We start from the raw sequence: 24,834 nt of genomic DNA on the forward strand, positions 1-24,834 counted from the left end.
TGTCTAAACTTTCAATTTAAAAAAAAACTTAACGTTAAATTTTGAACGGAGTACTAAAATGAATCAAAAGCTAAACTTTAGGTATAGTTTTGAAAAAAATGAAATTTTAGGTACTAAAACTGACCCAAACTGATAATTTAGATACTAAATGCCTAATTTACCCTATATTATATATTCTAAATATTTGATCCGATTTTAATTTCACTTATTAATCGAATATTAATTTAGATAAAAAAGTATTATATTACTATATTATATATTATCCTAATGCATTTTTGCATTCTATTCTTTTATATTTTTTTAAGATTAACGTATTTTTTGTACTCTAATTCTTCTTTTTGGTATAATTTGATCTATGACATTGATTTTGATCTATAATTTAATCTCAAACATTTTTAATATATATTTATATTTAATTCAATATTTGAACATATATTAAATTAAAATTTAAGTCTTAACCCTTCATGTATTTTTTTAAATAATAGAAATTTTAATTATCATTTTAAAATTGTAAAAAAATATAGTTAATGGTCCAATTGCATATCATAATCAAATTCAGAGATTAAATTGCACAGAAAGAGTTAGGCGCCAAATTACAAATCCAAGCCAAAGTTAGGACAAACTTACAGTTCAAACTCAAATGTAGGGATGGTCAAAATACCCGAACCCGATAGGTTCCGACCCAATAGGGGGCGTTTTTTTAATTTTTGTGGATTGGGGTGGGCTATGTAGTGAAAAAATTCAGAGCGGGACGAGGTTGGGTTTAAGGTGAAAAATCACTGACCTGACCTGGTTATTTTTATAAATATATATATATATATTATAATTAATTTTTTAAGAATTTTTTTATATTATTAAAATATATTATTTAATTATTAAAATATAAAAATATTATAAAATACATTAATTTAACAGTTTAAATATAATAAATAATTTTAAATATATTATTCTAAAATATATTATTTTAATTATTTTTAAATATTAATATATTCGGATCGGTATTTTAGCCTAAAAATCGGGACGAGTTTAGGATGGGGCGGGATCGGATTTTACATATATGTTTTCGAGTCAAGGTTGAGACGGCCAAAAACCTTGGCCCGACCCGGCCCGGCCCGTGCCCGGTCCTAGTCAAATGTCAAGTTGCACGAAATGAGAGATCAAATTGCATACTAATTTTAAAAATAGTGTTGAAAAAGTACACTAACTCTGTTTTCTATATATATATATATATATATATATATATATATAATGCGGTTGATTGAATTGATGTCATTGATTATTCGATACACGCTATACAAATGTAATTGTTTGAAGCTAAATTATTTTAAAAAAATATTATTTTTTATCACTAGACCGCTAAATAAGTTCAATTAATAACTAATTAATAGAGATAAGTGTTAAAAACTCAGCAAAACAATTAAAATATATCATAGATACAAACAAACACCATGGTTGACAGTGAGTAATAAATTTCATTAATAGTACTAACTACTAATGTAAAAAAATATAAAAAATGATGATTTGTTTTATTACAATTCAACCATTGACTTATCTTCAATAATTACGATTGCTTATTAATATATAGCTTAACGAATTAAGGTAATTAATAAAATAATTAAATAAAATTTCAAAAGTTATAAACTTTTGCCTTATCAAAACCCTAGCCGCTCCCCTTTTCCTTGGTTGTTCTCTCCATCCTTTGTGTTCCTTTTTTTCCCTTTTTTTTTAACTTTGTATAGTTTTTTTATAGATCATATCAATTTTTTCTTCTTTATTTTTCTTTAATCGACGATGATATCGGTTTTGATGTTGTTTGTCAACCGTTGGTTCCCTATTCTCTTTATTTTTTAATAAGAATAATTCGTCAAGTGTTGCACATTTATCTTTGTCTGTATTGCACGTTTATCTCTTCTTTTGTGGCACATTTATCTTTGTCTTTGTGACACATTTTTCGATTTTTTTCTCGGTCGTTTGTCCGTTCTTTTATTTATATTTTCTCAGGGTTGGATTTGACGACGCAACGACCGATCAAGATGGCGCTTATTCGAAATCTTATTGATCTTTCCTGCTATGGACATTTGGATTGAATTTGGATACGTGATTTTGTGTTTGTGAATAGTTTCTCACGATGCCTGACTCTGATCTGCAGTTCTCAGTGGTCTTTCAATAGCTTAATTCCCTTTTGTGGTTCGTTTGTCGATGCAATCAGAATTATTCGTATCTATTTTAGTCTCTTGGTTGAGTTTTTAATATTTTTCATGTATGGTCCTTATATGATCTAAAGTGATTAGTTTCAATGTTATAGGAAAAGTCCAAATTATATATTTTGTTTACGATGATATTTGTAAACTCTTATTGTAATTTCGGATATTTTCACTTTTTTAATAATACTAGTGGCTCTATTCAAAAAAATAATTAAATAAATATTGAATATAAAAAAGATATGACTTAATTAGAAAATAAGTACCCAAACTATATCGTTTTTCTCAAACAGGTACCCATATTTTTTTCGTTTAATCCAAGTGTCTAACGTTACAAACGTTATCAACTGGTGCCCTAAAATATAATGTCTATTAAAAAACTCCTTTAAGTGACATGTGTCGCGTTTTTGGTAATTTTGAGAATTTTATTTTTTAAAAAAAATAAAATATTATTATATTAAAAAATAACCATTATTTTTGTTAAATTACAAAAAAGTCTCAAATCCTTGAAAATCCTACATCTCTATCCCTAACCCATCGACGTTGTCCTTGTCTCCCACGACCACAGTTGTCAATGTCGTCATTGTCATCTTCCTAGTCAGACGTTGTCATCCTTGCCGCTAATTGGCCTTCGGGATCACATGGGGTCGCCATTTGCAGCATCGAGATTCGTCGGAATACACACGTCAATTGGCTGTTATTCCGATGGATTTTCATGGGGTTATCGCTCGTTGGATGAAGGTGAGGTCAGGTGGAGGTTCATCGACGACAAAGGGCGACAACATACATGGTTTTTAGGGGTTGAATTATGGTTTTTAAAGTTTTGGGTTTTTAAGTTTATTTTATTTTATTTTTTATTTTTTTATAAATATAATGATATATTTATTTTTTTATTTTTAAATAAGAATTGAAAATTGCCAACATGACGTGTTCTTTAACGGTATAATTTAATAGTCCTTACGGCCGAGGCACCTAAAGTAGTAACGTTTGTAATGTTAGGCACCTGGATGAATAAAAAAAGTTTGGGTACCTATTAGAAAAAAGGGTACAGTTTGGACACTTATTTTTTTAATTAAGCCAAAATATATTTAAACCAACTATGAAAAAATATATACAAGAAGATATAAAGAAAATAAGAAGAGGAGGATAAGGAAATCAGCCATACAAGCCCAAATAATTATATTTAAGAGTGATGATTAGGGATAAATGGGTTAATGAATTAGGGCTTTTGGGGGGGGGGGGTCCAATATGAAGCAAAGCTTTGAAGCCGTAAGAGGTTTTGACTTTAGAGCCAACATTTTTTTGGTCCTTTACTTAATATTTATTTGGAATAATATCAAAAAATATACTTAATGTTTTAGTAAATAGTTATTCAGTCCTTGTTCCTTTTTGAGTATTTTGCCCTTAATGTTTCATTTTAAGATAAAAAGACCCACAACATTTGACTAAATAACCATTTGACTCATTTTTTTTTAAAACTTCGGTCCTAATGTTTCATTTTAAGACAAAAAAATCCCTATTTTAAAATATTAATCATTATTGATTAACGACTTTTATCTAAGAAAAGTTCTTTTTGCCACAAAATAAAATGTTGGAATGCAAAATGCTCCAAAAAAATGAATATAGACCAATGCGACTATCAAATCGAATGTTACATACTTTTTTTTAGCATTACACCTATTTATTTTACGTGAAAGTTATAAATTTATACTATATATTTTAATTTGTTCATTTTTAGTCCTAATGCTTTCTTAAAATTAAAAATTTCAATCAATGGAGTATACACATACAATTAGTGAGTACGTAGCCACTATGAAAAGTGAACTTCGATTAGTAATTTACTTTATTAGTTATACCCATTCTAAAATTTTATTTGTATTCGTCGTATAAAAATATATATTATCAATGTATATTCCCTTTAGAAAACATTAATGATTATACTAATAAATTAAAATATATATTGTTCTACGTGTTGTAATGGAAGTCTTTGATAAAAAGTAAAATTTAAAATATTGGATAAGTTGAAGTCTTTTTACCAAAAAGAGTCAAGCAACCTCATCTTATTGGAAGGATTGTAATAAATTAATTATTGCTTTTTTTTTTCTGATTTAAACCAAATAAAACCAACGCGGGTAGTTATGAGATTTAATATACGGTTAAGGAAAAATTTATTGAATATATTAATATTTTTTAAATATTTTCTGTAAAGTGTTATCTGAAATATTTTTTTTACCAAAAATGTTAATTTCGCTACTTAAAGAAAAAAAATAATATTTTAGGTAGGGTCCAATATTAATATTTTCGGTAAAAAAATAATATTTTATGTAACATTTTACCTAAAATGTTGAATATTTTAGGTAGCGTCCAATATTAATATTTCTAATAAAAATAAATAAAATTTTAAATAACGTTTTACCTAAAATATTAAAAAAAAATTAACATTTTCTATAACATTTTTCATTAACTATATATTAAAGTTGGCGCACTTTAAAAGTCCCTATCCAACGCGGTTTCACCACGGAAAAGAAGCTTTTAGGTTTGAATTTTCCCGACAATTCTTTAAGGGACATTCCACTCCACTCTTGTTTATGTCGGCACTACATTTTTAATTCCCACTTGCCACTATTTTATTTTTATTTAATTATTTAATATTTTGATAATATTAAATCGATCCAAAGAAATTATTTTATAGATTTTTTAATTAATATAAGGTAAGTATAAGATAATATCTGTTTAAAAATAACTCTCAATCATTTGATATTGAACACTTTGATATTCTTAGTACTGGAACTCGAAATCTAAAAAATAACAGCAATTACGTTATCACTAATAAATATATTTTTTACTAATATTATCTATAATTATATTATCAATAATTATATTTTTTATTTACTAATATATTATTTATAGATATTCTTTTTGGTAAAGATCTCCCACTAGCAACCGTCCACCATGATACATATGTAACTGCCCATACCTTAATTAACGGTTTTATTATTATAGAACAGTTGGCCTTCTTGAATCACACCACATCTCCTCCTCTATTGCTGTTGAATTGACTAGAGCTGGTTCTTTTCCCCCTTTTTCTTTTATTGAATTGACTAGAGCATGCACTTAAATTTTTAACACTTTTAAAATAATATTAATGTTTAGTTTTTATTTTATTTTATTTTAATACTCGATCGTTAAAAATTTATATTTAGTATCTAAATTATCAGTTTTGATTCGTTTTAGTATTTAAACTCTTAATTTTCATCGATATCCGATCTATTGATCGACTAATCCGGATCGGATACTGCAGAGACAATGACGACCCTTTTCAACCCAATTTACTCTATTCGTAATCGTCAGGATTCGAACCCTTAACCTTACTTAAAAAATATAACATCTCATCCTACTAAATCAATTGGTCATTGATAGATCAGCTAATTAGTGATAAAATCAACCTTTATTTGTGAGATAAAGAAGCAAGTTTATTATTACTTTTTCTCGACCATAATATTTTTTTATTAGACTCTGGAAATAGATTGAAAATTAAGATTTATTATAATTTTTTTGATTAATTGAATCAATGAATATTAATTTATTAAATGATTTTTATTTATTCATGATTTTATTCAATTTATAAATAAAATTAAAAAAATATACATCCAAATCAAATTTATGTACGACAAGATCTGTAAATACTTTAATTGCTACTACACTTGTTATCTTTGTTGAATAATTATTTTTAAAATACTTTTTTTATGAAATATCCTTTTTTTTGTTAATTTATTATTATTATTTTTTAATCACTATATAGGTTTATTAATTCATTTTAGATATTCCAAGAATTTTCTGTGAGTAATTACAAACATTTATTTATTATTAAACTTTAAAATAGGAAGGATTTTCATATTTTATAATTGTTTAAATCGGACGACGGAGAGAGAAGGAATTTGGATGGAGAGCCCACTTGTCACTGTTCTGTAATTACAATTAAAATTTAAAAAAATACTTAAAATGTTACTTTACGAAATTCTTATGAAATCAAAATCAAATAATCCAAAAAAGAACAAAAAGAAAAGAAAAGCAAACACATATTGATTTTGACTGAAATATTGCATGAAACCGTCCACGTGCCGTCGTCTGTCATCTTCCTCGTTTCGTCTTTTGACCCTTACTTTCTTCCTTGCAGCCTAAGAAAAAAAAAACTTAATATAGACTTCACTGCCATTTTCAATCCATCATCACATAGAAAAAGGAGAAAAGAAATTTTCCAAAGACAAAGTCCCGAGAGAGACAGACAGACAGACAAGATATTCATTGAATCCCAATTGAAAACCATGAATCCCCGTGTCTCTGTCGCTTCTTCGTCTGTCTTTGTTATCTGAATCGTTTTTAGCTCTGCTTATTGCCTTTGGAATATACCCTTTTAGAGAGAGTAGGTGAAAAGTCATATTTCAAGTAAAGAAGCAAAATCCCTTAGCTTTTTATCTCCTAGACTTGATTTAGACTATAATTTAGCTGAACTGTTTATTAAAGATTATGGCATTCGATCAAAGCTCGTTACAGAAAGATCTAAGTTCACTGAATGTAGCTGGAAAGCCTGGAATTGTAACCGAAGAGCCTCAAATTGCGGATGCGGTGGCAGCTACTACTAATGCCCGTGGCAGAAACATTGAAGGGTTTTGTCCCAACCCTTCCGGACCTGGTGTCTCTGCACGGAGGCCACACATGCCTGTGCCTGTGCCGGTGCCGGTTGACGGGTTCTATTATAACCTGAATTCGAGCAATATGGTGGTTGGTAATGCCATGGATCAGGTAAGTCATGGTTATAGTCCTAGTTTGGGCAATAGGAATAGTGGGAATGGAAGTGATCAATTGAGTAATGATAGGGTGCCTATAGGTTTTGCACATAGTTCCAATATAGGAAACAGGGGTAGTGGTAACATAAGTGATCAATCAATCAGTGACGTTAAACCGAATTTAGGATTAGGAAGTAACGGTAATGGTGCCGATCAGGTTAGTGATGAGGGTGGGGATGATTCTGTGTCAAGGAAGAAGGTTAAGTTGTTGTGTAGCTTTGGGGGGAAGATATTGCCTAGACCGGGAGATGGGATGTTGAGATATGTAGGGGGGCAGACAAGGATTATTAGTGTTAGGAGGGATGTGAGATTCGATGAGTTCGAGCGTAAAATGGTCGATGCTTATGGACAATCTGTGGTTATAAAGTATCAGCTTCCTGATGAGGACCTTGATGCATTGGTTTCCATTTCGTGCTCGGATGATCTTGATAATATGATGGATGAGTGTGAGAGAGTGGTTGAAAGGTCTTCAGATGGGTCTGCTAAATTAAGGGTATTTTTGTTTTCGGCTTTGGAACTTGATCCTTCCTGTATGGTTCAGTTTGGGGATTTGCAGGACAATGTGCAGAAATATGTTGAGGCAGTTAATGGGATTTTGGATGGAGCTGCAGGTGGCATCACGAGGAAGGCGAGCGTAGCAAGTGCTGGTTCAACACAGAACTCTGATATTAGTGGGCTCGAGGCAGTCAATAGCATAGGTGCTGGTCAAGGGGATGTTGGTGGGTCTCCATCAACAAAAATGTTGTCACCTAGAGGGAATTCAGGTACTCCACATGATCGTAAATCAGCTGCAAGTGCTGGTTCAACACAGAACTCTGATATTAGTGGGCTCGAGGCAGTCGATAGCATAGGTGCTGGTCAAGGGGATGTTGGTGGGTCTCCACCAACAAAAATGTTGTCACCTAGAGGGAATTCAGGTACTCCACATGATTGTAAATCAGCTGTTCATTTAGGAAGTCCCGTGGTTAAGCCTGATCATCCTCAAACATTGTTGTCTCAATTTGAGGTTGAGTCAGGGCGGACGGTGCCCTTTACTTCGACTTCGCAGCAAATGGGATATGATTTGCATCAACATTATGCATCTACATATATTGATCCTTGCCATGGTGTTATGAACCATACTGTGCATATCGCTCCTCAAATGGGGTTCTCGACTCCTGAGTTGATGGGAAATACTGGTTCTGTATTCAGCCAACAGGAGCTTAGTGATGCTGCTGTTCCTTATCAGTACATTCCTGCTTTTAATATGACTATGGCTCCCTTAAACTCCCATGTTGGTATTAGACCAGCCATGGTGCAACCACTGATGCAACACCAACAAACTCCGTTCGAGAGTTACCCTGGTGAAAAAGCATTCGGAACAAGGGTAATTCAGCATCCTGTTGATATGAGCCACAATGTTTATCAGAACCAAATTCCATCAGCAATGGTTGCAACAGGTTATAATTTCCACCATATTCCCCAAACTGAGAATGTTGTCGTCTTCGACGGGTCACTGCCTAGGAATGAAGTATCTACTCCTCAAAAGATACCAAGGATAGAGGACTGCTTCATGTGTCAGAAGTCATTGACTCATGAACATTCTGATCCCTCGGCACAGGACCAAAGAGATGGAGGTGTAACACCTTTGGTAAATACAGATTCTATTTATCATAGTCTGTATCCTGAAGACTCGATGGGAATTTCATTGGTAAACAAAGTCGTGGTGACTGGAAACAACGGCGTTGCCGAGCAACAATCTGGGATTCGACATATTGGCCACGTTGATAATCAGGTTGGAGGACTTCAGTCTGCAGCTGTTGGATCTTCTCAAGATCTTGATGATGCACAAAATGGAGATGAAAGAAATATTTCGCCAAGAACAGATAATTCTAATCATTGTAGGAGTCCAGCAAGCCAAGATTTGATGGATTTGGCAGGTGAATTGCAATCACCATATGTTCTGCCGACGCAATACCAGTTTCAAATGGAGGTTCCAAATTCTGGGGCAGTTGGCATTCAAGCTTCAGAGCAGCCAGTGCATGAAGCATCAAATGTTCAGGCTGTCTTTAAAGAAGATCGCATAGACCCTAACCATCTGATCAAAATTGATGTGGTGACAGAGACTCTACAGATGAAAAATGAGCAGACTAGTTTTCCTGTTGATTCAGCACATACATTAGGATTGGATGATGTTTCTTGGATGCAACAGAAGATTCCACAAAGCAATACAGAAGCTGCTCCATCAAATGCTATCAGCCAAGGTTACTTTTCGCCATCCAATAAAGGTGGAGATGTTTTGGATTCTTCCAACTCACTTTTTAGCAATCAAGATCCTTGGACTTTACATCAAGATACTTACTTCCCTCCTCTTACACCTAACAAAATTCAAACAAAGAGAGAAGGATTAGCTACCGGAGACCCTTTTGGAGAGAACCAGGCAGTAATTGGTGGGGAATCAAATATCGAATCGGCGGATGAAGTTCACCAACCTTTAAGTCAGTTAAACAAGAATTCAGACCAGATACAGTCTACTAAAGGTGAGATATTTGAGTTTTGGTTTGCTATATAATGTTGGAATTTATCATTTAATGTTTGGACTAAATGTTTCTCATTGTTACATTCACTGCCAAAGGCTCCTCCGAGGATCTCGTCAAGAAAGAACTACAAGCTGTTGCCGAGGGAGTAGCTGCGTCTATTTTCCAGTCGTCTTCGCATTCCAATCCCCATATATCGACAGAGACCAATGCATCTGGTTATGAAGGAAATCAAGACAACAATGTTTTACCTAGTGACATTAAAATGCAACATAAAGCTAAATTGGAGGTGTGGAATATAAGATCTCTTTGTTCTCCACCTTATGCTCATTGTCCTATTTTATTTATGGCTGCCTTCTCTAGATGCGTTTATCGAACCGTCTTTCATACTATTTTTCTTGTCTTAGGAAATCAAGACTAAACAGCTAGGTAAAACAAATTTTGGTATTCGAATTTCTGACGGCATCGGTCGCTTGCAGGTTGAACTTTTAAGTACTGTTTTTATGTTTTGTTTGTGCTTCTGCATTTAACTTTTGTTAGCCATTAATTTAGCTATAAATTCATTTGGCAGATTATAAAAGACAGCGACCTTGAAGAGCTGAGGGAGATTGGTTCTGGCACCTTTGGTACTGTTTATCATGGGAAGTGGCGAGGTACTGATGTTGCAATTAAACGAATCAATGATAGATGTTTTGCCGGAAAATCCTCTGAACAAGAACGCATGGTTTGGCTCCTCCTTTTCTTGTTGCAATCTCCTAATGTGTTTCAAATTGGTTCCATTTTTTGTAATTTCACACACTAACCACTTGTACTGCGGTGAATGCGCATGCTTAGATCGATGATTTTTGGAATGAAGCTATTAAGCTTGCTGATTTGCATCATCCAAACGTCGTGGCTTTCTACGGTGTCGTGCTTGATGGTCCCAGTGGTTCTGTGGCAACAGTGACAGAATATATGGTTAACGGTTCTTTAAGAAATGCTTTGCAGAAGACCGAGAGGTACTAGCAGTTCCGTTTGCTACGCTAAACAACAGCCTTCTCGTAATTGTGTTTCGACTATAAATCTATTTCGATATGAATAACTGTTGGACAAATTGTTGCTGTTAGGAATCTTGATAAGCGTAAACGGATTTTGGTTGCCATGGATGTGGCCTTCGGAATGGAGTATTTGCATGGGAAGAACATAGTGCACTTTGATTTGAAGAGTGATAATTTACTTGTCAATCTCCGAGACGCTCATCGCCCGATATGCAAGGTTCGTAAATTATGTTTGGTTCGAGAACAACAGACACCAATAACATAGGAACAGAGCAAGGTCTTGTTTCATGCATGTAACCATTTAAATAAAGCAACGTTTGCTTGCACTTTTACATAATTGTAAAATGTTGTTAGTCCTTCGATCATCGGTCGACACGAGGAGCAAGCCAAGTTATTTCGATTCATTCGAAACTCATTCAATTGGTTTAGTTCTCATCCATAGTTTTTGCTACCAGGTTGGTGATTTGGGCCTATCCAAGGTGAAATGTCAAACTTTGATATCAGGCGGCTTACGTGGAACACTTCCGTGGATGGCACCGGAACTTCTGAATGGCAGCAGCAGTCGCGTCTCGGAGAAGGTTTGTGATTGCCATATAGTCTAGTGCCCTCTCATGAAAATGCTTTCTTTTCTCTCCCCCTGCATATATTTAATTGCATAATCTTTGTTTCGGAATCGTCTCTGATTTAGGTCGATGTATTCTCGTTCGGTATCGTGATGTGGGAGCTTCTCACAAGAGAAGAGCCATATGCAGACTTGCACTATGGCACTATCATTGGTAAATTGCCTTATCTATAAATGTAATCATGAATTCCATTCTCCGTGCTTCGATGGATCACACGGTTAATCGCCAACGATCGTTCGCCTCGAATTCTTTCAGGTGGCATTGTGAGCAATACACTCCGTCCACCGGTCCCGGAATCATGCGATCCGGAATGGAGATCGTTGATGGAGAGATGCTGGTCAGCAGAGCCATCAGAGAGACCGAACCTCACCGAGATCGTGAACGAGTTACGCTCGATGGCGGCGAGAATTTCACCCAAAGGACAGAACCCACAGTGAAGTTAACAACCCCGAGTCTCAAAACGAATTCGAACAATCATCTCCTATTTCATTTTGCTTGGTTTCAATATGTGCTTTGCCATGGAATGTATACAGTGGTTTCTATAGACGGTTTCATACTTTATTTTTGTAAATTAAGACGAAATCTTACATCACTTTTCAGGCGAACAGTGGAGAAATATAATTGTTTGTATTTCCAATGTCATATACTTTATTAAGTTATCAAAACTTCTTTGGAGTTTATGAAATTAAATACAATAAGTCTTTTGAGAAATATAATGTTTTGGTTAAAAGATTTGAATAATAATAAAAATATTATTCTAAGAAAATAAATAATATATTTCAAAATAAACGATTTTAAGATGTTAGATTTTATATTATTTTTATCAATTTAAAGTGATGAATGTTTTGATAAAAGTCTTGCTATTAATGACGGTCTGTAACACCCATATTAAATCCCAATTTTGAACCCGGAAAATGGGGATTTGTATCTTAAATTTCTAAATCAATTTCAGTAACCTAATTGAAAAATTAGGAAGTATGGAGCCTATTTCATGAACACTAGAAAGTTAGAAGACCAACCTCGTAATTAACCTATTTTTTTAAAACATACCCCTTTCCCTCCTCAACTATATCTCTGTGCGCGGCCTTCTTTTTAATTTATTTCAAACCCTAGCAGCAGCCATTCTCCCATTAATGCCGCCACCCCTTGCTCGTTTCGTCGCCGTTCATCGTTCAGGTAAGGTCGCCGGACGTTCCTTATGACCCCAGCCGCAACCCAGTTTGCTGCCGTTGCCTCGGGGCAGCGCTTGTGTAAAAATCGCGAGTATTGGCCGTGAAACCCATTCTCGTTGATTCTATTTGGTTGTTGTCGCCACCGTCGTGTGGTGGTCGATCGTTTAAGGTCACGGCGAGTACAACTGTTAGTTCGTTGACTCTTGTCAAATCGAGGATGAGTTTAGGGAAGATTGTACTTATATGTTTTTGGGTCTGGGTCGAGGGGCCAAAAACCCAGCCTGCCTCAACCGTGCTCATCCTTAGGTCGAATGAATGCATTAAACTTCCTATGTCAGAATCTAAATCAATATGACATAATTACCTGATATGATTTGAATATTACATATTTTCAGCTAAATATTTATTCTGATTACATACATATATTCTGAATCTGACAAATCACCCAAAAATTCAAATATTTCAAATGTATAATATCCATTAAAATCCGACAAGCCAACATGGAATATACATTCATCTTTCAAATCAATTTCAACCAATCAAATAAATAATAAGCAATCAAACAAAATAATGTAGCACCAATTAAAAAGAAGGAGATGCTTGCAGCTATGCGCTCAACTTCGATGATGCTGATGATGATCAAGAAGGAGATGATTTGCTTCGTAATTTCTCTTCCAGGTTTGCTGCTCCGTTTGAGGATGACCGGCAACGAGTCCGGTCAGGGATGTAACCGATCATACTGTGTTCTTAGTCATTCGCATTTCGTTTTATAGATATTCTCTTGGAATCCATGTTTCGAGTGCATTAATATTCTTTTGTTCCTTGCAATCCTTGGGTTTGATTGATGCAAATTTGGTTTCAAGGAATGAGTAAATATTTAACTAATTTTGTTTTACCCTTCATTGAAAACATCTAACATGGGAATGAGATAGAAATTTAATACAAATTCAACGGGTTTTAACCTTGTCTATTTTATAGGGTTGGATTTTTAAAAAAAAAATTGAGTTCGGTTGGGGTTTTTAAGGTAGTGAGGTCGGTCGGTTGGAGGATGAAAAAACTCCAACCCGACTCAATCGATGGATAATAATATAAAAATATTATTATTTTTAATTAAATTCTTATTTTATACCTGTAAACATTAATTTTTTCATTTCATTTTACTTTTATTATTATTATTATTATTATTATTATTATTATAAATATTATTATATATATATATATATATTATATTATTATTAAATAAAAATATACAATCCCAAATAAATTCAATCCCGGAGCCCATTTACAACCAGGCCCAACTCTGACCCAACAGTGACCAAACAAGGTGGCCCAGTTCCAAAAGCCTAGATGATAACCCTAAACCCTTCTAGGGTTACAATATATTCTCCAGCCGCCATCCACCATTAGTCGTTGGATCTATCAAGATCCAACGGTCCAGAGATATCCAACAAGAAGCCCTAGGATTATGATACCCTAGGGACTACAGCCGCCGCTTCTGCTGCCAAATGCTCCAACCAGTCATTGCCAACGGCCAGCCGCCCCACGTCAACACCTTCTGCCGCCCCGACGAAACCTCCAGAAGGCCAGTTGCCCCTCTACGTCGCTTGCTCTATGGTGAGTCACCACTATAGCTATGGTGACTCACCGAGGCTCAACCCTTGTGACCGGTCCGAGGCCATCGCCGGTAATGGCTATAAAACCCATCGACTAACCTACAAAAAGGAGAGGAGGAACCAACGAGCAAAGACAGAGAAACAAAGAGCAAGAACCCAAGAGCAAAACAACACCAACAACACAACAGAAACGACGAACGGAGAGCAAGACAGAGAATACCGAGAAAAAACAATAACCACACAACAAACGAAAAAAAGGGAGATTGAGAGAACTTACCCTCGTTGAAGCTTCCCTACGCCGTTGAAAAGCCGAAATACCGAAGGTAATAAGTTTATATCTAGGCCGATTTAAGAGTCTTTTGGCTAAACGGTCCTTGATTTTGGTTTTAAGGTAAAACAAAGGTTGTTTTGGGAGAGGGAAGCTAGAGAGAAGGGAGAGGGCTCTCTCTCTTAGAGAGAGAACCAAAGAGAAGAAATGAAGCTAATAGCCCTTGGGGGCCGGTTTAAAGATGTTGAAAACATTTTGATGTTTCGATATAACAAATTAAGTTAAATGAATTTTAAGATTTTACAAAAGATTTTCTAAGTATATTCGATGTAATTATTCGAATATCAAAATATTACTCCAAGTCTTTCAAAGTTCATTTTAATTCTTACTAAAGTGTAAAATTGTGTTTTATACTTAAACTATTTTAAAACAATTTTACAAAGTATTTCGAGCCTTAATCGAGCCAAAAATATTCTCTTTTTAAAGGGTTTCAAGAAAAATCAGATTGTCCAGGGGGTACAGATTCCCCCCAGGGGGTATCGATTCCCCAGGAACAGATTCCCTCCCCAGGGGTACAGATTCCCCCTGTATGGTTTGGCTCCAAGAAATAACAGATTACTCGAAGGGAACCGATTCCCCCCTTGAGGGTACCGATTCCCTCACTGTTTATCAGCCCAACAGTCATAATATTTGAATATTATGAAGGGGTATCGATTCCTTATGAAGGGGTACCGATTCCCCCCATTCTGGGTAGCCTATTTTTGCAGAAAAATCATTCCCAAACGGCTCCAAAACATCCCCAACGGCTAGATATGACTTCAAACACATTCCAAGCTATAAATACAAGCTAAGGACACTTGAAGAAGTAAGAGAACAACTATCCAAGATATCAAACACAAGAGAAGAGTTTTTCATTCTTATTTCATCTTTCTCTTGTAAATATTTTGTTCTTGTGAGCTCAATCTTGTAAACACCTACCTTAGAGAGGTTTTCTTGTTTACATCTTTTATCCTATTGTAAAGTGGAAATGTTCTAGCTTATCCCGTGTAAAAGCTAGGGAAAGATTCTAGTTTAGCCCGGGAAAACTAGGGAGTTGTAAGGTTATCTCTTTGTCCTCAAAAGAAAGAACAAATTAGTGAATTTGTGGAAAATCCTTGGTGAGGAGATAAGGTAGTGGATGTAGACTTTGGTTGAGAAATTCGAACCACTCTAAATCGTTGTGCAATTTTCTATCTTTCAATCTCCTTACTCCCTAAACACAAAACAGTTCTGACCCCTCTTTGCAAACCGTTCCGGTTGTCGATTCGAGCTTTCAAAAATCCTAACAATTGGCATCAGAGACTAACTCGTTAAGAAGGTTTAACCACCTTGAGATGATCCTAGAAGAAGCTCTACCAATTCCCTACACAACCGAGAAGATAGCTTCCACCTCTGGCTCGTTCCACATGGAATACTCCCTACCAACCGACAAACCTCCATACTTCAATAGAGTCAACTATCATCATTAGAAGAAATCAATGAAGGTATTCATCCAATCCAATGATCTTGATATATGGGAGATAATCGAGAATGGCTACTCTTCTCCAAAGAAGAAGGAGAAGAAGTGGAGTGACACAGAACGGAAGAAAACTCAACTTAATGCCAAGGCCATGCACATGTTGTTTTGTGCATTTGGTTCTGAAATCTATGAAGGGGTTTCTTCATGTTCAAGTGCCAAGGAGCTTTGGAATAAGCTCGAGGAAATCCATGGAAACAAGAAAGAAGAACCAACAAAGGTGGTGTCTCTAATGGCTTATGAAGAGCCTGAGGTATCTTCTAACTCAAATGAATTTGATTCATATACGTTTGATGAGTTACAAGATGCTTTTAATAGGTTATATTCGGAGTTTGAGATCATGAACTCCAAATATAAGAAAATGATTTCAAAATTTAAAATTGAAAACGATTTTCTTTTGTAAACAAAAATAGATTTTGAAAGCCAAAATGAAATTTTGAAAAAGGATTTAGAGCTTTCAAAAATAAAAATTGATAGTTTTGAAAAACAAAATTTTGATTTAAAAGTTAAGCTTGAATGCTTAACAAAAGAAAAAGAAATCATTTTAAATAATTCATTTAGTTCAATAATGACAATATGCTCACATTGTCATTATCATGGTCATTTGGAACATACTTGTCCTTTGAAGAAAGGATAACATTTTAAAATTAGGCAAGTATGGGTTCCGAAAGGAACAAGGGGCATTGAAACTAACGTCCAATGATCCAAAGCAATTTGGATACCAAAATCTACTTAAATGTCTCTTGTAGGTGTGTGGGAGCAATGATGATGAGAGTGATGATATTCAAGATGCTCTAGCCAAACATGAATAAGGAATGTGTAACCTCTAAGCTTAATGCTTTTAATTTTGGTTATTTGGTTGCTCATTTGATTTTAAGCATGCATGAGTTTTGTTTTTAAATGATTATGCATCATTGTTTTAATATCATGTATGTTGAAAAGATGATTATGATGAACATTTTAAAGTTACATTAATTTTTAAGAATTTTTAGTTCATCATAATAAAATTTTGGTCAAAATTGGTTTTAATGCAATTGATATCTCTCTAACAATTGATATCAATTTTTCAAATACTTTGATTTTACAAACTTTAAAATTTTTGACCTAAATTTGAATGTTTATGCATGTGGTTTAAATGAAAATGATATCTCTCTAACAATTGATATCAAAATTTTCAAATGCATAACATTTTTTGAAAACTTTATGCATATGCACTTAATTTTAACAATTGGTATTGATATCAAATTTCAACAATTGGTATTGCATAAAGTATTTTAGTCTTGGATATATTGAATTTCATGTGCTACTAACACGTTTGTTATTCTTTGTTGAAATTCAATTTTGTTTAAGTTTCTTGTTCTTAAAGCTAAATTTTATTTGGAATGCATTTATTGAGGGGGAGCTTTTATTTTTTCAAATGATTTTTAAAATTTCAAATTTACTACTTACTCTCCAAAGTTATTTTGAACTTTAAAAGATTAGAGTCTTTTTGATTTAACAAAAAGAGGGAGAAGTATTAAAGTGTTTTAAAGGGGATAAGTGTTAAAGTAAGGGGGAGTAATTTCAAACTTTATTTCAAAATCTTAAAATTACTCAAATGTTTTGTTATATCAAAAAGGGGGAGATTGTTGAAAACATTTTGATGTTTCGATATAACAAATTAAGTTAAATGAATTTTATGATTTTACAAAAGATTTTCTAAGTATATTCGATGTAATTATTCGAATATCAAAATATTACTCCAAGTCTTTCAAAGTTCATTTTAATCCTTACTAAAATGTAAAATTGTGTTTTATACTTAAACTATTTTAAAACAATTTTACAAAGTATTTCGAGCCTTAATCGAGCCAAAAATATTCTCTTTTTAAAGGGTTTCAAGAAAAATCAGATTGTTCAGGGGGTACAGATTCCCCCCAGGGGGTATCGATTCCCCGGGAACAGATTCCCCCCAAGGGGTACAGATTCCCCCTGTATGGTTTGGCTCCGAGAAATAACAGATTACTCGAAGGGAACTGATTCCCCCCTTGAGGGTACCGATTCCCTCACTGTTCATCAGCCCAACAGTCATAATATTTGAATATTATGAAGGGGTATCGATTCCCTATGAAGGGGTACCGATTCCCCCCATTCTGGGTAGCCTATTTTTGCAGAAAAATCATTCCCAAACGGCTCCAAAACATCACCAACGGCTAGATATGACTTCAAACACATTCCAAGCTATAAATACAAGCTAAGGACACTTGAAGAATTAAGAGAACAACTATCCAAGCAATCAAACACAAGAGAAGAGTTTTTCATTCTTATTTCATCTTTCTCTTGTAAATATTTTGTTATTGTGAGCTCAATCTTGTAAACACCTACCTTAGAGAGGTTTTCTTGTTTAAATCTTTTATCCTATTGTAAAGGGGAAAGGTTCTAGCTTATCCCGTGTAAAAGCTAGGGAAATGTTCTAGTTTAGCCCGGAAAAACTAGGGAGTTGTAAGGTTATCTCTTTGTCCTCAAAAGAAAGAACAAATTAGTGAATTTGTGGAAAATCCTTGGTAAGGAGATAAGGTAGTGGATGTAGACTTTGGTTGAGAAAGTCGAACCACTCTAAATCGCTGTGCAATTTTCTATCTTTCAATCTCCTTACTCCCTAAACACAAAACCGTTCCGACCCCTCTTTGCAAACCGTTCCGATTGTCGATTCGAGCTTCCGAAAATCCTAACAAAAGAGGTATAAATACCCTCACTAAAATGACGTCGTTTTAGTGAGGGGTGCCTGTGTAATTTCCCACGTGGGAAAATTGTTTCCGTAACACTCATACTTTTGTAACTTTGCAATTTAGTCACTAAAAGCAATTTTTGATCATTTAAATTCGGCCTTTTAATTTTATATACTTTATAATTTGGTCATTATCAGTTCATATATATATTTAGGATAAATACAACATTTAGTCCCTCATATTTTTATATTTAATATTTTAATCCCGAAATAATTAATTAAGGCTAAATTCGAATTAGGTCTGTGAATTTTAATATTTTACATTTAAATTATATTGTTTTAATTATGTTTATTTTAGTCACTAAAGTAATAATAAGGTAAAATAGCATGTTTAGCCCCTATAATTTTAAATAATTAACTATGAATTAGGTATTTAATTTTAATATGTTCTAATTTAATCACTATTTTTTAATACTTTCATTTTTAACTACAAGTTTTATTACTTTTTATATTTTAATCCTATTGTTTTAATTTTAATTATTTTAGTCACCAATATTTTGTTTCTTTTCATTTTTTTTCAATATTTTGCAATTTAAAATTATTGCTTTTAATTTCTTTTATTTTAATCATTATTTATTTGCAATATTATTTTGTTATTACTTTTATATTTTAATTATTGCTTTAATTATTATTTTTTTATCTTAGTCTTATAAATATATATATATATATATATATATTTGTTTAAATAATAATATTTATTTATTTATTTTTAAAATCAAAGAAAATGACAGTCTTAAAGCAACTAGATGTCCTATTCTGGTATTTTAATAAATAAATATCTTACTTATAAAAACCAGAAAATACGTATTGTTTTATTTAAATTATTTTCTTAGAAAAATAATCATATTTTAATATTTATATATTTTTTAATATTAAGAAATGGGCTGTCTTAAAGCACCTAGAATTCATTTTCTGATATTTTTAAATAAATAAATATCCTATTTTTATAAATTATATATACTAATTTTAATTATTTTTATAAAAATGTTTTATTAATATTTATTCATTTTTTAATATTAAGAAATGTGATGTCTTAAAGCGCCTAGAAGTCATTTTCTGATATTTCTAAGTAAATAAATATCTTATTAATATATTTTCTTAAAATTATATTAATAAATTTGAAATAACAGGATTATGAATTAAATATATTTTTAAATTTTTAAATTTCCAATAATAGAGACAATTTATAATTAATGAGTACCAATTTTGGGCGTTGTGGGGGTGCTAATCATTCTCCAAACGTAATCGAGCACGAATCCCTTTTTATTATTAAAATTTAAAAAGAACAATTTTTTTGTTAAAACGCAGACTAGTTTATCTTTTAATTGATGTTTTCTTAAAAACTCTTTTAAAAGATAATTTTTAGGTTTTCAGCCTACCTGATCCAAAAAGGTCGATGGCAACTCCCAAAACATTTTTTAAATTAAAATCATTTTTTATCCAAATTATTTTTCCTGCCACGTAAAATTTCGTGCCCGGACGAAAACCGGTTACGACAGCTTGGCGACTCTGCTGGGGACCTAGTCAAGCTTTAAAATCAATTATAAATTGTCTCTATTAATTAGAAATTAAAAATTCATATATTTAATTTATATTTCTTTCTTTTCAAATTTTTTATATATACTTATTATTTTCATAATATATATATATATATATTATTAATGTTTTATTTTATTTTCAAGTATTAAATTTCATTATTTATTTGTTTGTCAGAGGTTTGAACATTTCTCCTCACACACAACACGTGTGTTGCATAACATAAGCTTTATAATCAAGCTTGTCCCTTTTAAGTGGGAGTGAAAGTGACGTCTTCGTGAGAATTTATTCTCTGTGTCAGACCTAACAAGTAACTTTTGGGGTTCGTATGCTCTATGTCTTCGTGAGAATTTATTCTCTGTGTCAGGCATAGAGAAATGTGTCCCCTCGAATTGAACTCGGTCCGCTTACGTCTATGATGGACTAGGATTGAGGGTTTGGCAGCCTAAGGGGGAACCAACAAGGATAGTTCGAGTACCTTTACTCTTAGAACTGAAACCCTGAATATAATAAACCCTATAAACTCTTCATATCTAAGACAATACTGAAACCCTATCCATAGGTATACACAAAAGAGAAATAAGTTCTAATTTTTGTTTTTTAATTTATTTCATTTTTTCCTAAATAAATGCATGTGAACTAGAAATAATGCAGTTAGGTTAATTTTTCCAAACAAAGCATGGAACTATAAAACATGAGGTTAGGATATATTATATACCATGATAGGTAGAATCTTTTATTTCCATTAATTGGTACTAACCAATTTATTTTTTTCTTTCTCATTTTTTTCATACATTTTGTTTTGCCTTAACTTTTTATATTGATTTCTTTTGTTTGCATTGCATGATCATGGCATAACCAAAAGGTGTTGACTTGAAAGAATGTTCATCAAATTGGAAATACTTCATAAATGGCATCCCGAGGAAACTCCGAGGATAGAAGAGAGCTATCCACCCAAAGATCGTATGCCCATTGAAGAGAAAAAGGAGATACGAGAAATAAGAGAGCAGATGTCTAAGATGATGGGTACAATATCTGTTTTGGCCAAAGGAAAAGAGACTCCTACACAAAAAGAGAGAGAACTCAATGAACATAACATATCAATCTCATATATACAAGGAACTTCGGATCTTAACCAATTTGAGAAATTACATACAGTCATCATTTGTATTCACAAATTGTCTGGAGATACCAAAGAAATGGTGAAAAATGTAAAAGCTTCCAGAGATGAGAAGAAATCATGTAATCTGAAACCGTCGAAGTTTAGTTTGCTCCCGACGCCTAAAACTCAGGTTCAATCCAAGACAAAAGGTGGTTCTCATTTTGATGCTATCACGATATCATATAAAGAATTGTATGAGAAGCTACTTGAAGCACGAGAAGTGGCTCCGTACTACATAAAACCATTCCAACCTCCGTATCCGAATTGGTATGACATCAATGTTTATTGTGAATATCATGCCGGACCTTAAGGACATACCATCGAGAATTATCTTGCCTTCAAACGTCGAGTCCAAAGTCTTTTGGATCATGGAACCTTACAATTTATGATAAATGATCGACCTAATGTGGTAACTGAAAGTCCTGCTAGATTAATACCAAAAGTCTTCAAAGGTAATAATATCAGTAGGGGCGCCCAGAAAGAAGAAGATTTGCTGAGGTCTGAGGCTCAAATACATCATTTAAAGATTGAAAACGATAAATTGAGCACCAAAATGAAAACCATGCATGAAGATTTCCAGAAGATTAATCAAGCCTTTCAAAATACTGGCATAGGAAACACCCCAGAAGAGTGGATAACTGGGGTCACCAAACTGAAAAAGAACTACAGCATATATGAAGATCTTGTCCAAGAACTTTTTGAACACAAAGGTTCTCTTACAAGGGAAAATGAGCAATTCCAAGAATTAACACAGGAGATGAAGGAACACCAGAATATCATGGAAGAAGCTGTAGTCTAGACAAGCAATATGGCCCATAAGCTGATAGACAAACTTGGCTTTAGAGAAGAAAATGGGAATATTGTCACCTATATGTAAAGTTTTGTTGAAGTTAGGACTGAAAAGATGTCCCCTACATGTAAAAGTTTTGTTTGATGCACAAAAACTTTTGTGTTCAATGAAATCTGTTCTAAGATTATCACTCTTGAGTAACACCTTTTCATACAAGCATTTGCATTTCACATCTTTGCATTTTCATTTTTGTATTCATACTTTTATGTTTGTTTTTGCATTACACAGTTTACATTCTTATTTTTTCATTTATGCATTTTCATATTTACATTACATTTGTTATTTTAAGTATTGTTATATACATTAATTATAAAAACATATAAATAATTCTTGAAAGGTTTTGTAACAGTAAAACCAATATCATTCATTCATTTTACTTTACCATCATCATGAAAACAATAGAGCAATCTTATGAGGGACTACAAGATCAGTGGTCAGAATAATTGACAAGGTTACCTCAGGATTCAAGTAAAGAAGTACCAGATGGATCAAATCAAATTTTTCAGGGGATGTCATCTGATAAAGAAGAGATAACGGATAAAGAGCAACCATACTGTCAGATTGAAGAGTCGAGAATGATAACATACCCTGGGACATCCCAATCGAACCCAAAGAATAGCCTCGTTAATTATTCACAATATGAGGAAAGATTCAATAAGGCAGATGAAGTAATCAGAAATATGAAAGGTGTTAATATTTCCCACAAAGAACTAGAAGCATGAGAGCTCAGCTTGGTTCCAGATTTGGTTATTCCCCATGAATTCAAAATGCCTGATTTTGAGAAATATGAGGGCACCAGTTGTCCCCCAATCCACCTAAGAATGTTTTACAGAAAAATAGAAGGATATTTAAGTTTTGATGATCTGTTAATTCACTCTTTCCATGATAACCTCATTGGCCCAGCAGTAGTATGGTACAATCATTTGACCCAAGAACAGATCAAGAGATGGGTTGATCTAGCTGATGTTATTTTGGGACAATATCGGTATACTAAAGGCTTAGCTCCAACACGTATGGATCTTCAAAGAGTAAGAAAGAAATCCAATGAAAGGTTTCAAGAGTATGTCTTAAGATAGAGAGGAGTGGCAGCACAAGTTCAACCTCCCATGTTAGAAGAAGAGATATCACATATGTTTCGGGATTCCATTCCTGCTCATTTCTTTCAGTTAATGTCGGTAAATCCTACGAAGGAATTCGAGAATCTTGTGACAAGTGGAGAATTAATTGAAAATGTAATCAATGAAAGAAACTCAAAAGTCACATCCAAGATCCCGACAGATCAAAAAGAGAAAGCTGATGATGTGAATGAATGTCGCATCCAGAGTCTCCGCAATTGTAAAAGAAAAGGAGCAAATAGTTGTTCGGATCGACCAAATAAAGTCATGCGATCAAGAAAAACTTTAGAGGTGTTCCAAACTTCCATTTCAGACTTGCACCCTCATTTAGTTAAAGGTCGATACATCACACCAAGACCAACGAAAGGGCCACCAAACCCTTCTGCCCATTGTTATGATCAAAATAGCTTCTGTAATTTTCACTTGGGGGTGAAGGGGCATTCAACAGGGAGTTGTTGGCCACTGTTAAAAGAAATAGAGACCTTCTTGACAAGGGGTCTTGACACAAGAAACGATCAAGAAATGGGGGGCAAATGAGGACAATGACCCTGATCTTATTACACACCCAACATTAGAGGAGTAATGATGCATAAACAAGTGGAAGTTGTTATCTAACACTATAGTACCTTTCTATTTTCAACATCTTGTTTGAACATGTTTTTGTTCCTTTCTCTGTCTTAGTGTGCAATAAATAAACTTGTTTGAGCCTTTTTATCCATTTCTTTCATAACCATGAGCCTTAGCCTACGTTACGTACCTGAAAAGTCCATTCTAATCATACATAGATTTCTATGTGAAAGCGACTATCTTCAGATTTCATTCCGCCTCTCAGGATTGATTTTTTATTTGCAAAAATTAGTTTTTCTAATTCTTTAATGCATGATATGAAAAAAGATAAAGGGGGGGGTTCAAGATGTAATCATTCCTTCAAGATTGTGGAAGCGAAAAAAAGACATATATGCTTGACCAACCTGAGAGACCTTACTTTACCAGAATCAACCTACACCTTAAATCAGTCAATAATTTCAACATTTGCCATATGACTATGATTTTTTGATTTAAAAGTGTAGTTGATTTATTTGATATTCATTAAACTCATGTTTTATGATTTGATTATATTGTGAACCTGTAAGGGGTAATATTTTACAAAATTCTTTCATTCATCGATAATGAAAGGAGGAAAAACATTTTCAAACAGGACAGTCTCAAATGAGAAAGGTCAATGAAGCAAGTTGTCGCCTATTCTACCTCTATTGAAGAAAAAGAATGAACGAGGCCAGAATGATGAAGCATTTCACTTTCTTGAAGGCAAATAATATGAAAAGCCAGAAAACAAGAAGAATTGAACTTGTGATGCTCTCCTATGACATCATTAGCTATTCATCAAGAAAAATTATCATTTATCTCACGCTGAGGGAAATAAGCATCACCAAACAAATTATTTTCCCCAACCATTAATCCATGTTCTATAGAAGATTACATCACAGAGCTATAAATTCCATTAAGGTGTATTATTGTAACACCCCCAACCCGTATCCGACCCGGATACGAGTCCGAAGTGTCACATTAACTTTT

General features: G+C 33.5%; 1 protein-coding gene and 1 long non-coding RNA gene across 3 annotated transcripts; both read left to right on the top strand.

The window, feature by feature from the left end:
* The first annotated feature begins 6,562 nt into the window (after positions 1 to 6,562).
* On the top strand, positions 6,563 to 11,695 carry LOC120124290. 2 transcript variants are annotated; one of them, XM_039142992.1, is made up of 10 exons: positions 6,563 to 7,701; positions 7,864 to 9,567; positions 9,663 to 9,853; positions 9,972 to 10,043; positions 10,136 to 10,288; positions 10,399 to 10,562; positions 10,671 to 10,818; positions 11,057 to 11,179; positions 11,290 to 11,399; positions 11,480 to 11,600. In XM_039142992.1, the coding sequence occupies exons 1-9, from the start codon at positions 6,729 to 6,731 to the stop codon at positions 11,395 to 11,397; spliced, it is 3,636 nt and encodes a 1,211-aa protein (XP_038998923.1). In that variant the 5' UTR covers positions 6,563 to 6,728; the 3' UTR covers positions 11,398 to 11,399; positions 11,480 to 11,600. The 2 variants fall into 2 exon arrangements, with proteins under 2 accessions (XP_038998923.1, XP_038998922.1); XM_039142991.1 differs by having other exon boundaries at positions 6,568 to 7,701; positions 11,290 to 11,377; positions 11,480 to 11,695.
* Positions 11,696 to 13,155: 1,460 nt separating this feature from the next.
* Positions 13,156 to 24,486, top strand: LOC120124203. The gene is made up of 3 exons (XR_005516262.1): positions 13,156 to 13,265; positions 17,365 to 17,371; positions 24,474 to 24,486. It is a non-coding gene; the product is annotated as an uncharacterized LOC120124203 (long non-coding RNA).
* Positions 24,487 to 24,834: the final 348 nt, after the last annotated feature.

Source organism: Hibiscus syriacus, unplaced genomic scaffold (genome assembly GCF_006381635.1).
Source record: "Hibiscus syriacus cultivar Baekdansim isolate YM2019G1 unplaced genomic scaffold, ASM638163v2 tig00110415_pilon, whole genome shotgun sequence".
NCBI lineage: Eukaryota > Viridiplantae > Streptophyta > Magnoliopsida > Malvales > Malvaceae > Hibiscus > Hibiscus syriacus.